Genomic DNA, 14,374 nt, shown 5'->3' on the forward strand with positions numbered 1-14,374 from the left:
GTCTAGTGGGTCGCATATGATAACTTTAAAAAAATTGTCATCCAATAATGTGGATTGCTGATCTAGAAAGGTATATATAATTTGTGACAATCTGTTGCAAGTTCATTATTATAAACAATGTGTGTCCCTTTTTAAATCTATCACGTCTCACATGATGATTAAGTCAATCCCTGCATGGGGTTGCTGTTGGAAGAGGATTGTCAATGCTTTTGGTGGTTCCTAATCATCAATGTTGTTAACCAAGATGGCTGTGTGTACCATCACACTGTACACACTGGCTGTGTGTGTTATCACACAACACACTGGCTTGTGTACCGCCACTCTGTACTAACTGGCTGTGTGCACCGCCACACCTGTACACACTGGCTCCGTGTACGATCACACTGTACACACTGGCTCCGTGTACCATCACACTGTATACACTGGCTGTGTGTACCATCTGCTGTTGCACACCTGGGATATTTAAAAAAAATACCGGTTTGTTAATTCAAATGTCTCAAAATGAAGGAGGCTGCAGAATGTGGTGGATGTTGACCTATTCATCACAGGCATTGACCATCAAAGGGATCTGCAGGAAGTACTACCTCAAGAGGAAGATAGGATGTGTCTAATTCATTATGCTACTACTATCAGCAGTTGTATCATCAATGAAGATAAGTGAGCCAGTACCTTCAGCAGCCATTCATACCCAGGCCATAACACCCCCACCATCATGTTTCACAGATGAGGTGGTATGCTTTGAATCTTGGGCAGTTCCTTCTCTCCTCCATACTTTGCACTTCAATCACTCTGATGTAAGTTAATATTCGTCTGTCCACAGGACCTTTTTCCAGAACTGTGTCCAGAACCTATTTTTGCGGCTAACCAGTGGTTTGCATCTCGCAGTGTAGCCTCTGTATTTCTGTTCATGAAGTCTTCTGCGGACAGTAGTCATTGACAAATCCACATCTGAAGAGTGTTTCTGATCTGTTGGACAGGTGTTTGGGGATTTGTCTTTATTATAGAGGGAATTATTCTGTCATCCGATGTGAAGGTCCTCCTTGGCCTGCCAGTCCCTCTGCGATTAATAAGCTCACCAGTGCTCTCTTTCTTCTAAATTATGTTCCAAACTGTTGATTTTGGTAAGCCTAAAGTTGGGCTAATGTCTCTAACAGTTTTATTCTTGTTTCTCAGTCTCATAACTTTAACTTTCATTGGCACAACTTTGGCCCTCATGTTGATAAACAGCAATAAACATTGCCAACGGTGATGGAAAGACTGGAGGGAATACTAGGTGCTGAGCGATCTCTCGTACCTGCATTAAAGAGGCATTTAAACACCCCTGAGCAATTACAAACACCTGTGAATCCATAATTCCCGGGATGACGGGACTGTCATGCTGATAGAATGGAGTGGCTGGGCTTGTATACTCTGGAATTTAGAAGGATGAGAGGGTATCTTATTGAAACATATAAGATTATTAAGGGGTTGGACATGCTAGAGGCAGGAAACATGTTCCTGCTGTTGGGGGAGTCCAGAACAGGGGCCACAGTTTAAGAATAAGGGATTAAAATCCAATTAATTCCTGTGTGGATTACACTATGATTTCAGGGACTAGTATTTTTTATAATACAGTAAACCTTGTAACCTGGCAGAGTTCCAGCTGCAATCCATTATTCTTGCTATTAGTTTCTGCCAAGTCAAAACCGGTTTGCTGATTGGGCAATCTCAAAGGAAAACAAGTTTGCCCTCGTTTTCAATTCTGGCAGTTTATCAGAGTGTAATTATCTGTAGAAACAGCTCTGGAGGCAGGTCTGGGTCCTATCACAGTCGTTGCAGGCTTTTGGAAATTACAACGGTGTTGTATTGCTGAGACTCTGTGTGCTATAGGATAGTTTCATGTTTAGTGATCAAGGAAGTTTGGTGGCTGTTTTTTGATAAAGCTTTTCCATCTGCTGGAGGGAACGTGCAGTAGTGTTAGTCTAAAATGGAATTACTGGGTTTTTCCTTTTTTAATCTGTTGTCCAGTGAGATATGGACTCTTGTGGTATTTTTGTTTGTTTTCTTGTTGGTGTTTGATGCTCTCCGTACTCGTGTTCCCAAGAACTTTCCACCTGGTCCCTTTCGTCTGCCATTTGTCGGCAACCTGTTGCAGCTGAACCTAAAGGAACCTCATATCCAGTTCGGCAAGGTAAAATGCACTGTATAGTTGTACGAAAATAAATAAGTAAATTGTTATGGGTCTATCAACACTTGTAAAGAATGTACTATTTGATCTTGTGAAAAATGTAATTCGGAAGAGTAGAATTTATTAGATTCTTGGGTAATTCATTATAACTAATAACAAATATGGCATTTTATAGCAAAACACAAAGTGCTGCAGGAACTGAGGAGGTCAGGCAGTAACTATGAAGAGAATGGAGGCGATGTTTTGAGTCAGGACCTTCCTCAGACTGAAGGAGCCTAACCCAAAACTTTCCATTCCCACCCCGTTGCTGCCTAACTCATTGGGTTCCTCCAGCACTTTGTGTTTTGCTCAAGATTCCAATATCTGCAGTTCCTTGTATATCCATGTGGCATTCTCTAATTTAGAAATGTGAGTTTTTCTCATTGTTTGAGCTTAAACAGTGATCCATTAAATTTCGGGATCAATCCATACTTTTGAGGATATAATAGTGTGGTGTTGACAGATGTTGGACGACAGATGGACCAATGGGCTAAGTGTTCGGCTGGCAACCGGAAGGTAGCCAGTTCGAATCCCGCTTGGAGTGCATACTGTCGTTGTGTCCTTGGGCAAGACACTTCACCCACCTTTGCCTGTGTGTGAATGTGTGTGAGTGATTGGTGGTGGTCGGAGGGGCCGTAGGCGCAGATTGGCAGCCACGCTTCCGTCAGTTTGCCCCAGGGCAGCTGTGGCTACAGAAGTAGCTTGCCACCACCGAGTGTGACTGAGGAGTGAATGAATAATGCGATGTAAAGCGCCTTGAGTATTAGAAAGGCGCTATATAAATCCCATCCATTATTATTATTATTATAATATGTGTTTTTAGACATTGCTGATCATCTTACGTGGCCAAATAGAATATGTTTTGTAATGAGTAAATGAGCATGGTGGGGGACAAAATGAATCTGGAGATATGGCATGACCTTTAGACACAGATCCCTTTTATTTCCCTAATCATTGTCTAGTTCACCGTATTCTGACCTACAGGCAGAAACTAAAAGCTGCTAAGCCTGTGGTCAGAACAATGAAAAGGTGGACAAGCGAGGACATTGAGAACCTACAATCCTGCTTTGACTGCATGGATTGGAATATGTTCAGGGAAGCAACCACAAGCCTCGATGAGTATACAGACACTGTATCATGATATGTCAGCTTTTGCAAGGACAGTTGCATTCCAACTAAGACCCGGACATGGTTCAACAACAACAAGCCCTGGTTCACTGCAGAACTCAGACAGCTCCGACGGTCTAAAGATGAGGCCTACAGGAGCGGGGATGCAGACATCTACAGGCAGGCCAAGTACAAGCTGAGAAGAGGAATCAGAGCTGCTAAGGAAAGGTACTCTGAGAAGTTGAGGAGCAAGTTCTCAGCTAGTGACTCTTCTTCAGTTTGGAAGCGCTTGCAAGAAATTACCAGCTACAAGAGGAAAGCCCCCCGCTCTTTGGACAATTGTCAGCTGTCCAACGACCTGAATGAATTTTACTGCAGGTTTGAAAATCAAAAACGTAACCCTGGTACCCCCTCCCCCCTCCACAACCAACACAGCCAGACCCCAGTCTACAAAGAATGAACCCTGCATCCTCTCCTTCCCATTCACCACTTCACACCTACTTAAGGCAAGACTCCAGTATGAACGGACTAGACCATTTCCCACCCCAATCAACACTTCACGCCCACTCACAGCCTGGCCTCAGTCTGCAAAGACTGGGCCCTTCTACACCCACCACGCTCCAATCACCACTTCACACCCAATCACCGACACCCTCTGTGCTGCTCAACATTACTTATCCAATATCAACAATAAAAATAGAGGAGGTGGAGAGGCTTTTCAGAAGACAAAAGAGCTGGAAATCTCCAGCACCTGACAATATTTCCCCCTCTACTCTTAAACTCTGTGCCAAACAGCTGGCACCGGTCTATACAGACATTTTTAACCAGTCCCTGCAAATATGTACTGTCCCTGCCTGCTTCTAGTCTCCACTATTGTCCCTGTACCCAAAAAGGCAAGGATTACTTGTCTTTATGACTACAGGCCTGTCGCACTGACCTCTGTAGTCATGAAGTCACTCGAAAGGCTTGTGCTGGCCAAGCTGACAAATATCACAAACTCCCTGCTGGACCCTCTGCAGTTTACATATCGGGCCAATAGATCTGTGGATGATGCAGTCAACCAGGGCCTGCACTTCATCCTACAGCACCTGGACGGCCAGGGGATCCTATGCGAGGATCCTGTTTGTTGATGTTAGCTCTGCATTCAACACCATTGTGCCAGAGCTACTACACTCCAAACTTTCCGAGTTGACTGTGCCTGAACCCCTCTGTCGGTGGATCACCAGCTTCCTGACAGACAGGAAGCAGCATGCGAGGCTGGGAAAGCACATCTTGGACCAACAAACGCTCAGCATAGGAGCACCGCAAGGCTGCGAACTCTCTCCTCTACTCTCTCTACACCAACGACTGCACCTCCACAGACACCTCTGTCTAGCTTCTCAACTTTGCGGATGACACAACCCCGATTGGACTGATCCAGGATGGAGAGGAATCTGCCTACAGACAGGAAGTGTCACAGCTGCCATCCTGGTGCCATTGCAACAACCTGGAGCTTAATGCACTTAAGACAGTGGAATTGATTGTGGACTTTAGGAGAGCTCCCCCTCCCCTCTCCCGACTGACCATCAACAACACCACAGTCACATCTGTGGAGTCTTTTAAGTTTGTGGGAACCATCATCTCCAAGGACCTTAAGTGGGGGGCTACCATCGACTCCACAGTCAAAAAGGCACAACAGAGGATGTACTTCCTACGGCTACTGAGGAAACACAGTCTGCCACAGGCAATGATGGTCCAATTCTACACGGCCATCGTAGAGTCTGTTCTCACCTTCTCCATCATGGTCTGGTTTGGCTCAGCACCAAGCACGACACCTGGAGGCTGCAGCGAATCATCCGATCAGCAGAGAAGGTTATTGCCTGCAACCTTCCCTCCATTGATGAACTGTACTCTGCAAGGGCCAGGAAGCGAGCGGGCAAGATCATCTCTGACCCCTCTCACCCTGGCCACAAACTCTTTCAATCACTTCCCTCTGGAAGGCGACTCTGGACTGTCAAAGCTGCCGCAGCCAGACATAAAAACAGTTTTTATCCACGAGTAGTTGCTCTACTCAACAGCCAAAAATCAGTAGCCACCCTTTGATCTGGTATTTTGTTGGTTCACATGCTTGATCAATAGTGTTTTATCATTAATGTTTTATTATTATTAATGTTTAGCGTTTTCTGAGTCATTCGTAACTGTCACTGTATGTCATGTTGTTACTTGTGGGCAGAGCACCATGGCAAATTGCTTGTATGTGAATACTTGGCCAATAAACTTACTTACACCCTAGCAATTTAGAAATCCTCATATGGACATGCATGCTTATTTTGTCCCCCACAGTTCTCATTTTAAGCACATATATTTATATATGGACAGAGATTCAAGAAGAATGTATTGGCCTCAGAAAATGTTAAGTGCAGATTCACAATGCTGGTAGCAGGATTTTCCATCGAGAAGAGAGAGATTACGAAGACATTACATGTCAACATTATAACTCTCAGTGGCCATGTTGCTTAGGGGGAATTGGAGATAGGCAATAAACGTTGGCTGTGTCAATGAAAAACCAATGAACAAATAAATATGATGTCTGAATCTACCATGATTAACATGTACCCACATGTCCAATGATGGGCGGGTAGTTATAATTGTCCAGGTTATGTGCCTACCTTGAAAATACTCCAAAACCAATTTGGTTTGTTGGATGAGGTTGTTGGATTCTGAAGACACCTTTGAGACTAGAATGCAATTTTGACTTGGCAACTTGAGTGAATTTGCAGTGAGTTTCCAGTAGCCCAAGCTAACGTGGAATCAGAACAGAATCAGAAACACAAAAAGTAACTTCTGTACATATTGTGACCAGTGAACTGAGTCACTCAGTGACACAGAAGTTGTAGGTATGAATAGATGCAATAGGTATCATGGCTAAGACAAGGCAAATATTGAGAGATTGTATCTTTTGCAGTTTGCAGAGAAGTATGGAGACATTTTTAGCCTGAGAGTTGGAAGCTCCTATATGGTTGTCATAAATGGTTTCAATGCTTTTAAAGAGGCAATCGTTCATCAGACCGATGTCTTTGCCGGACCTCCAGCATTTCCAATTTTTGAACATGTTACCAAGGGCCACGGTAAGTAATTTGGTTAATTGCTTCATTTTGGTTCAGCAGTCAACAAATGTTAGGAATTTCTATTTAATGAAGTACGCTAGCCATGATGGGTGATTTGCATTGCAGGCTGGTTCTTCACATCTAAGTGGAATGATAACCTTTATACACGTGGAGAACTCAGTGCTCAGGTTTGTTACGATGGAAGTGAAGTCATTCATGAAAGGAAGAATAAGTGTTAATCTCTCCAAGTGCAGTACAGTCTTTAAAATAATGTTCGGCTGCCTTGATATGTTTACGGCACGAGTCATTTTGCAGTTTTTGATGTTGAGCTGCAAGATTCAATCAGCACTTTATTAAAATTCACAGAATGAAATACAGTGGCCAAATATCAAGATAGCCTCAAAGGAGAGAGGAAATAATCTGCACTCTTTGCATATTGATTCCTAAAGCCCAATTCGTCTCGAGACAATAGACAGTAGGTGCAGGAGTAGGCCATTCGGCCCTTCGAACCAGCACACCGCCATTCAATGTGATCATAGCTGATCATCCCCAATCAATACCCCGTTCCTGCCTTCTCCCCATATCCCCTGACTGCTATCTTTAAGAACCCTATCTAGCTCTCTCTTGAATGTATCCAGAGAACCGGCCTCCACCACCCTCTGAGGCAGAGAATTCCACAGACTCACAGCTCTCTGTGAGAAAAATAATTTCCTCGTCTCCGTTCTAAATGGCTTACCCCTTATTCTTAAACTGTGGCCCCTGGTTCTGGACTCCCCCAACATCGGGAACATGTTTCCTGCCTCTAGCATGCCCAAACCCTTAATAATAAGATTCCATCTCATCCTTCTAAACTCCAGAGTATACAAGCCCAGCCGCCCCATTTTCTCAGCATATGACACTCCCGCCATCCTGGGAATTAACCTTGTAAACCTATGCTGTTCTCCCTCAATAGCAAGAATGTCCTTCCTCAAATTAGGGGACCAAAGCTGCACACAATACTCCAGTTGTCAACAAAAAAAATACTTCCAATTGTGAAAGAGCACTCGAAGCACATTCATGAATTGGTTTCCTTGGTGATGTAAGGAAGTGAAAAGAATGCCTGTGTGTTAAATTGAAATTGAAAATGCTATTCAGTTTCACCATGTGTATTGTTTTGCTATTTGCACAAAAGGAGAATTACTCCAAAGTCAATCAAATACTAATGTTAGAAATCTGAAAACAAAAGAAGACAATGCAATAAATATACAGCAGTTGAGGCAGCATATGTGGAAAAAGTAATAAAAGTCAATGATTCTTGTTGAAGACCTTTAATCAGAACCAAGAAATGTTGGAAGTTGAACATGTTTTGAGACGCATACTGTAAGTGGGAGGGGTGGAGAGAACAAAAGGAATGCTCTTGATAGGGTGGAAACTGAGAGACCGAATGAAGCACAATCTCTTTGTTTTAACCCTTTGTTCTCTCAACCATCTCTGCAACCCAACACATGTTCAACTTCTAATACTTCCTTGTTCTGCTTGTTAGGTCTTCGAGCTGAAATGTTAATCTCATTTCTCTTTCCACAGTGCTCTATGTTTCCCACATATTCTGTTTTTTACTGCAATGGAACAACTTCATATTAGATGGAAATTAATGTGCTGTATCTACTTTCGCAATGTGTTGTTTATAACCTGCAGATGATTCCTCTGGCATCTCAGATTGTGCTCAGCACGTGAATATTTGTAGTCCCTATAAAATGCATTGGCGTGACAGAGAATAAAATCTCTTTTCTCTTATCTATGTTCATAAATTCCTGTGATAGGAGTAGAATTAGGTCATTCGGCCCATCAATTCTACTGTGCCATTCATCCTGGCTGATCTATCTTTTCCTCTCAAACTCATTCTCCTGCCTTCTCCCCATAACTCCTGACACCCATACTAATGAAGAGTCTATCAATCTCAGCTTTCAAAATATCCATTGACTTGGCTTCCACAGCCTTCTGTATCAATGAATTCCACAGATTCACCACTCTCTGACTAAAGAAACTTCTTCTCATCTCCTTCCTAAAGGTACATCCTTTTATTCTGAGGCTATGGACTCTGGACCTAGCCTCTCCCACTAACGGAGACATCCTCTCCACATCCACATGTATATATGTAAATGTGAGATGCACAATGCATTTCACTTCAGAGAACAACTAGAACCATTGATCCAAAGACACCCATCAACACTATAGAACACAAGATTCCTGCATTATCAAGAGGTGGTGATATGATTTGAATATTATTGAAACAATGTTACCTATCATTAATTTTGTTGGAATTGTTAATATCAGAATGCATAGTTGTAATGTTCATAGTTCATATAATTTTCTTGAAGATGATCCACCTTTTTCTGCTAAGGAGAGTTGGATTTATATCTCTTCTACAGTCAAGTGCAGAAATCCATTGATTTTTCCCGTTGGTGCCAGCACAATAGTTATTAAAATTGGCTGCAAATGTGGTGTAAAGCTGCAAAGTTTTTTTTTCTCTCTTTTTGCCTGTGTAGAATAATGAAATACTTGAAATGAGACATCTCACCAGAATTAATTAAAAAATCCAGTATTAGAACACATTATGCAGAATAAACATCACATGAAGTTTTATCCATTCACCTGCTGGCAAGGTCAGTTTTCATGGTTGTTGGGAAGGCAGTAGTGTGCTGCCTACCTGGCCACTACAGTGTGTGTGGTAAATGTACTCTCAGAGTGAGATGGGTTTCAAAGATATTGACCTGGTGACATTATGATTACCATCTGTTTCCGTCATTATCTTGTGTGAATGGGAAGAGACGGACATATTTTGATGTTCACACACCCTTCTACTTTTGTCAGGGAAAGCATAGGGTGTGGGTTTGGCAAATGTCAAGTAAAATGTGTTTTATTGCGACAGTACATTTTGTTCATGTATGTGTTGCAGATGGTGGAAACGTAGCAAAGAGATAACAAGAGATAAATGGGACTGAAAGCAGATAAATCCTGAGAAACTGCATCCCAATGAAAGATTAGCACCTGGAGTCTTGTGTACAGCTCTGGTTTCATTACCTTAAAAAGGATATACTTATGATAAAGGAATGCAATGAAGGTTCATCAGATTGATTCCAGGGCTGGGCTAGTGAGCAGCAGTAGAGGCACAGCACAGTCATAGAGTTGCTGCCTTAAGCCCCTGTCCCACTTGGGCGACCTCCACTGCGACCTCTGGCGACCTTGCCTGCGACCTTGCCTGCGACCTATAGTCGTGGGAAGGTCGCCACAAGGTCGTAGGAGGTTTTCATCACTCTCCTTCATGGTCAAAAGAGATCTCCGTGTAGTCGAGGCTTCAGCTAGGTCGCGGCGTATTTTCAAGATGTTAAAAATTGACCGCGACTAAAATTAGGTTTTTAGACGTAGGTCTAGTCAAGGTCGGTCGTAGAAGGTCGTGTTGCTAGTCGTAGGTAGTCGAAAGTAATAACTCCGGGGTGAAAAAAAGGTCAGTTGAAAAAAAAGGTAATTTAAACAGTAGCATGTCACCTCTGTTACTCCAGGGCATGTTCATTCATAGCTGGAGAGTTTTTTGGAGAGGAGACTTGTGTTTTAGAGATGGCACCAAAAAGGCAGCAGTGCAGGGGGAGGGCCCAACCCTAAAAAACCCTGCCATGCAGGTGTTGCCCACCAGGAGGAGGAGTGGCAGGAGGTGATGCCACAGGAGGTGATAGTGCAGGAAGAGGTAGCCCTGCATGAGAGACCCCTGGAGGAGGAGACCAGGGTGCGAGTATATGTCCCCACCACCACCCCATCCTTCACTGCCTCATTTGAAGGCAGCAAAGCAGCCCTTTCTCCTGTGTCTGACACAGCATCAGAGGCAGATGCCCCATTGATGGTGAGCAAGGTCTGAAGGAAGGTTATGCCCTAAACCTTCACCAGGCAGCAGGAGGGGGACCTTGAGGAATGGTTCCAGCAGAATGCTATCCTGTACGAAAAGGAAAATGAGGGGTACAGGGACAGGGACAAGAATGGCATGCTTGCCATCCACTGCCCCACATGTGTGCCTAAAGTTCCATCTTTTGTCAAAGCCCAGCGCCACTCTCTCCCAGTCATCTGGTGTACTGGGACAGTACATCACATCATCTCCATTCACACGTTGAGACCTCTTCTAGTTCTTCTTCTTCACCCTTGCTCTTCCCCTTCTGCTTTTCTTAAAAGGGTGCTGTAGCAAAAGGGCTACTGCAAACAGCAATAGTTGCATTTTTACTAACATCCTCCAAACTAGTTCCTTCCTTGCTTGCATGGTTCAGAATGATTTGCCAGAGACCATCCTCAAGTAAAACGTACATGGTCGAAGCCAGTCTTCAACATAGTCGAAGGAGGTGTTCTTCATAGTCAAGGGAGGTTTTCAACATAGTCGTAGGAGGTCGTACACATAGACATGGAAGGTCGTAGGAGATCGTAGGTCACTGCGACCTTGATTTTTTAAAGTCGCTTAAGGTCCCCAAAGGTCGCGGTGGAGGTCTCCTAAGTGGGACAGGCCCTTTACAAACCAAGAAACCCAGATTTGATCCTGACTACAGGTGCTGTCAGTATGGAGATTGTATGTTCTTGCTGTGACAGTGTGGACTTCTCCGGGTGATCCGGTTTCTTCCCGCATTCTAAAGACGTGTAGGTTTGTAGATTAATTGGCTTCTGTAAACTGTCTATAGTGTGTATGGTTGAACTAGTGTATGGGTGATCATTCGTTGGTGCAGACTCAGTGAGTTAAAGGGCCTATTTCTACACTGTATCTCTAAACTAAACTCAATGTCAGAAGTGACACATGAGGAGAGATTAAACACAGTGGGTCTAGAGCAGTGGTTCCCAACGTGGGGCGTATGCCCCACAGGGGGGCAATTTGATTTTTAAGGGGGGCAATTGAGCGCGACTGAGGAGGTCTGGGTCCACATTTTCGATTTTTATTTTTTTGGATTTTCCATCAGGTAAACATATGTAGTTTATGTTTCAGATGTTATTTTGAGTAAATAATTTTTTTAATTAATAATTATATATCACCACAGGGGGGGGGGGGGAGGGGGGGGCATCAGGATTTTAGAGGTGATTAGGTGGGGCATGGCCAAAAAAAGGTTGGGAACCACTGGTCTAGAGTCTCTACAGGTTTGAACAATGAGAGTTGAGTGATACATAGAAAATGTTCATGGGGATTCATATAATGAATGGGGAAACAGGAAAAATATTTATCTTCCTGGGCTGCATAATAGAAAGGATCACATTCTCAATGCAAGTGTTAAGACATTCAGATTCAGAACAATAGATTTCTACACTCACAGGGTAGCGAATCTTTGCAGTTTCCCATTCAAGAAGCTGCGGAGGTTCAGTCATCGTGTCTATTCAAGACAGAGATCAATATATTTTTGAATAAAGAGAATCAAGGAATATGAGTTTAGTACAGGAAAATGACAATGAAATCAAATATTGGACCCAATTCTACAAGTGCTCACTTTTTGAAAATAAGAGGATCAACAGTTAAGACAGAGGCAAGCCAAATTCCTTTCTCTGAGTCGTACATGCCCTTTAGGCGGCCTAAGGCGACATTTTCACACTCTTATATCCGTGTGCAGCAGAGGCGACGTGCGTTTGGCGCCAAACGTGAGCTTTGGTGAGCTTTGGTGTGCAGACGACATCCTAGAAAAAATGTCCGGTTTCCCGGGCAATATACCCTCCACTTCTCTTTTATGAAGGGGATTTTGTTCCCCTTTCTTCCAGGACCGACCGGAGGTTCCGCTGTCACCTCTGCGGGCCACCCTCGGTGAACACTCACTCAACTTTGTCTTGGGATTCCTACTCTCCCGCGCAATGTACCCTCACCTTCTCTTTTATGAATGGGGATTTAGTTCCCCTTTCTTCGAGGACCGACCGGAGGTTCCGCTGTCACCTCTGCGGGCCGCCCTCGGTGAATGTCCTGTCTCCCTGTCCCTGGGATAGTAGGGGGCGATCAAACAGCACAATACCCCCCTCCCCCTCCAACTCCAGAGGAATCCGCTCCCCGATGGGCCGCTACGGCGACAAGTGGCAGTTCGCCCACAGCCCGAGCTGCGCGACCCCAAGAACAAGACGTCCCTTGCACACCATCAGCTTCTGCCCATACGGGGAGCGTGTTCTTCTGGAGTTGGGGCTGGGCTGGAGTTGCTGATCTGGGATCTCCGTGCTTGCAGTGGGCCTGGGGGTCGGTGTCCCGATGAGGGGGCACAGCTCGGGCTGTGGGCGAACTGCCACTTGTCGCCGTAGCGGCCCATCGGGGAACGGCTTCTGGTGGTCCTGACATCTCCGGCCAGTTTGCAGTTTTCCTCTGGAGTTGGAACGGGGCTGCGCTGCTGCAGGCTGTGGGTCTCTGGGATCTCCGTGCTTGCAGTGGGCCTGGGGGTCGGTGTCCCATTGGTCCTGACGTCTCCGGTGACTGGCACTGACCTGCTGGCATCGCCGACGTGAAGACAGTGCAAAGCCCCCGCGCCGGTGCAATGGGCGAGGAGCTGGAGAGGGGAGGGAAGGGGTCACACACATGGCCGGGAAGCAGAGGGTGTAGGTGGGGTGAAACTGAAGGGAGCGACAATCTGCTGCTGCCTGCCCGCTGAGTTAAAAAGTTCCCACGCAAGACTCACGATACACTGTGTATCGTGAGTCTACCGTGGGAACATTTTAACTCAGCAGGCAGGCAGCAGCATATTGTCAATTATTAACCCTCCCGCGCAATATACCCTCACCTTCTCTTTTATGAATGGGGATTTAGTTCCCCTTTCTTCGAGGACCGACCGGAGGTTCCACTGTCACCTCTGCGGGCCGCCCTCGGTGAACGTTTTCAAGGACCTTTCTTCAAGGACCGAAAAAATGTCCGCTATTCGGAGGTTTTCGTTATTTGGATCTTCGGATAAAAGGTTGTGCACCTGTATTAGTTTGCTGGGAAAGTTCACAGTTCACTTTAATTTCCTTACAAAGAATTATCTTGTCTCTCAATTCAAACCTATAGAGACCACTTGGAAATATTAATTTTAAGGTATATGATGAATCACAGAAGACTGCTTTATAATTGGAAAGTACTGTGATGTGATTCAGAAAGTGTGATTACAAATGCTACGTGTATTTCTCCAACACAGGTATACAATTCTCCTACGGAGAACCATGGAGAGAACAACGCAAGTTTGCACTAACAACATTAAGAAGTTTTGGTTTTGGGCAAAAATCTTTAGAAGCAAAAATTCTGGAGGAGTGTAAATGTCTACATGATGAATTCATGAAAGAGAAGGGTAAGTTTATTTTACATTTTGTGTCAGGTGTGATGTCTTTGGGCTGAATTTTGGTAGTGATGAATAACCATGTAACAAATTTGGCTGCAGCTCTGGAGGATGCATGTTGTCAGATAAACATTGTAATTACAAGAGTAAATGACACAGAAGGCACGGGTCTGGAGCATGGTTGAAACAAACTAACAACCTTCAGAGTGTTGAGCAAGAGTCAAGTTTGTTTTATTGGCAAATATCCCAAAATGATAAAAATTGAATTCTTAAGCACCTGTCCCACTTTCACGACCTAATTTGTGACCTCTGACGACCTTAAACGACCTAATAAAATCAAGGTCACGGTAACCTACGACCTCCTACGACCTTCCACGACTATGCCTACGGCCTGCTAAGACTATGAAGAAGATCTCCTTCGACTATGTTGCAGATTGGATTCGACCATGTACGTTTTACTGCTGTTTGCAGTAGCCCTTTTGCTTCAGCAGCCTTTTAAGAAACGCAGAAGGGGAAGAGCAAGGGTGAAGAGGAAGCACAAGAAGAGGTCTCAATGGGTGAATGGAGATGACGTGATGGACCGTCCCAGTACACCAGATGACTGGAAGAGAGTGGCGCTGGGCTTTGACAAAAAATGGAACTTTTAGCACACATGTGGGGCAGTGGATGGCAAGCATGCCATTCTTGTCCCTGTCCCTGTACCC

The 14,374-nt window shown here is 44.5% G+C and overlaps 1 protein-coding gene across 1 annotated transcript in view; it reads left to right on the forward strand.

Moving 5' to 3' along the window:
* The first annotated feature begins 1,743 nt into the window (after positions 1-1,743).
* The window catches only part of LOC116977778 (cytochrome P450 2J2), a 37,207-nt gene continuing 24,576 nt past the window's right edge, over positions 1,744-14,374 (forward strand). The window contains exons 1-3 of the mRNA XM_033028526.1: positions 1,744-2,170; positions 6,258-6,420; positions 13,533-13,682. Coding sequence (XP_032884417.1) covers positions 1,967-2,170; positions 6,258-6,420; positions 13,533-13,682 — 517 coding nt within the window. The 5' untranslated portion in view covers positions 1,744-1,966. The remainder of the gene's footprint in view (positions 2,171-6,257; positions 6,421-13,532; positions 13,683-14,374) is intronic.

This window comes from Amblyraja radiata, chromosome 10 (assembly GCF_010909765.2).
Source record: "Amblyraja radiata isolate CabotCenter1 chromosome 10, sAmbRad1.1.pri, whole genome shotgun sequence".
NCBI classification, from domain to species: Eukaryota; Metazoa; Chordata; class Chondrichthyes; order Rajiformes; family Rajidae; genus Amblyraja; species Amblyraja radiata.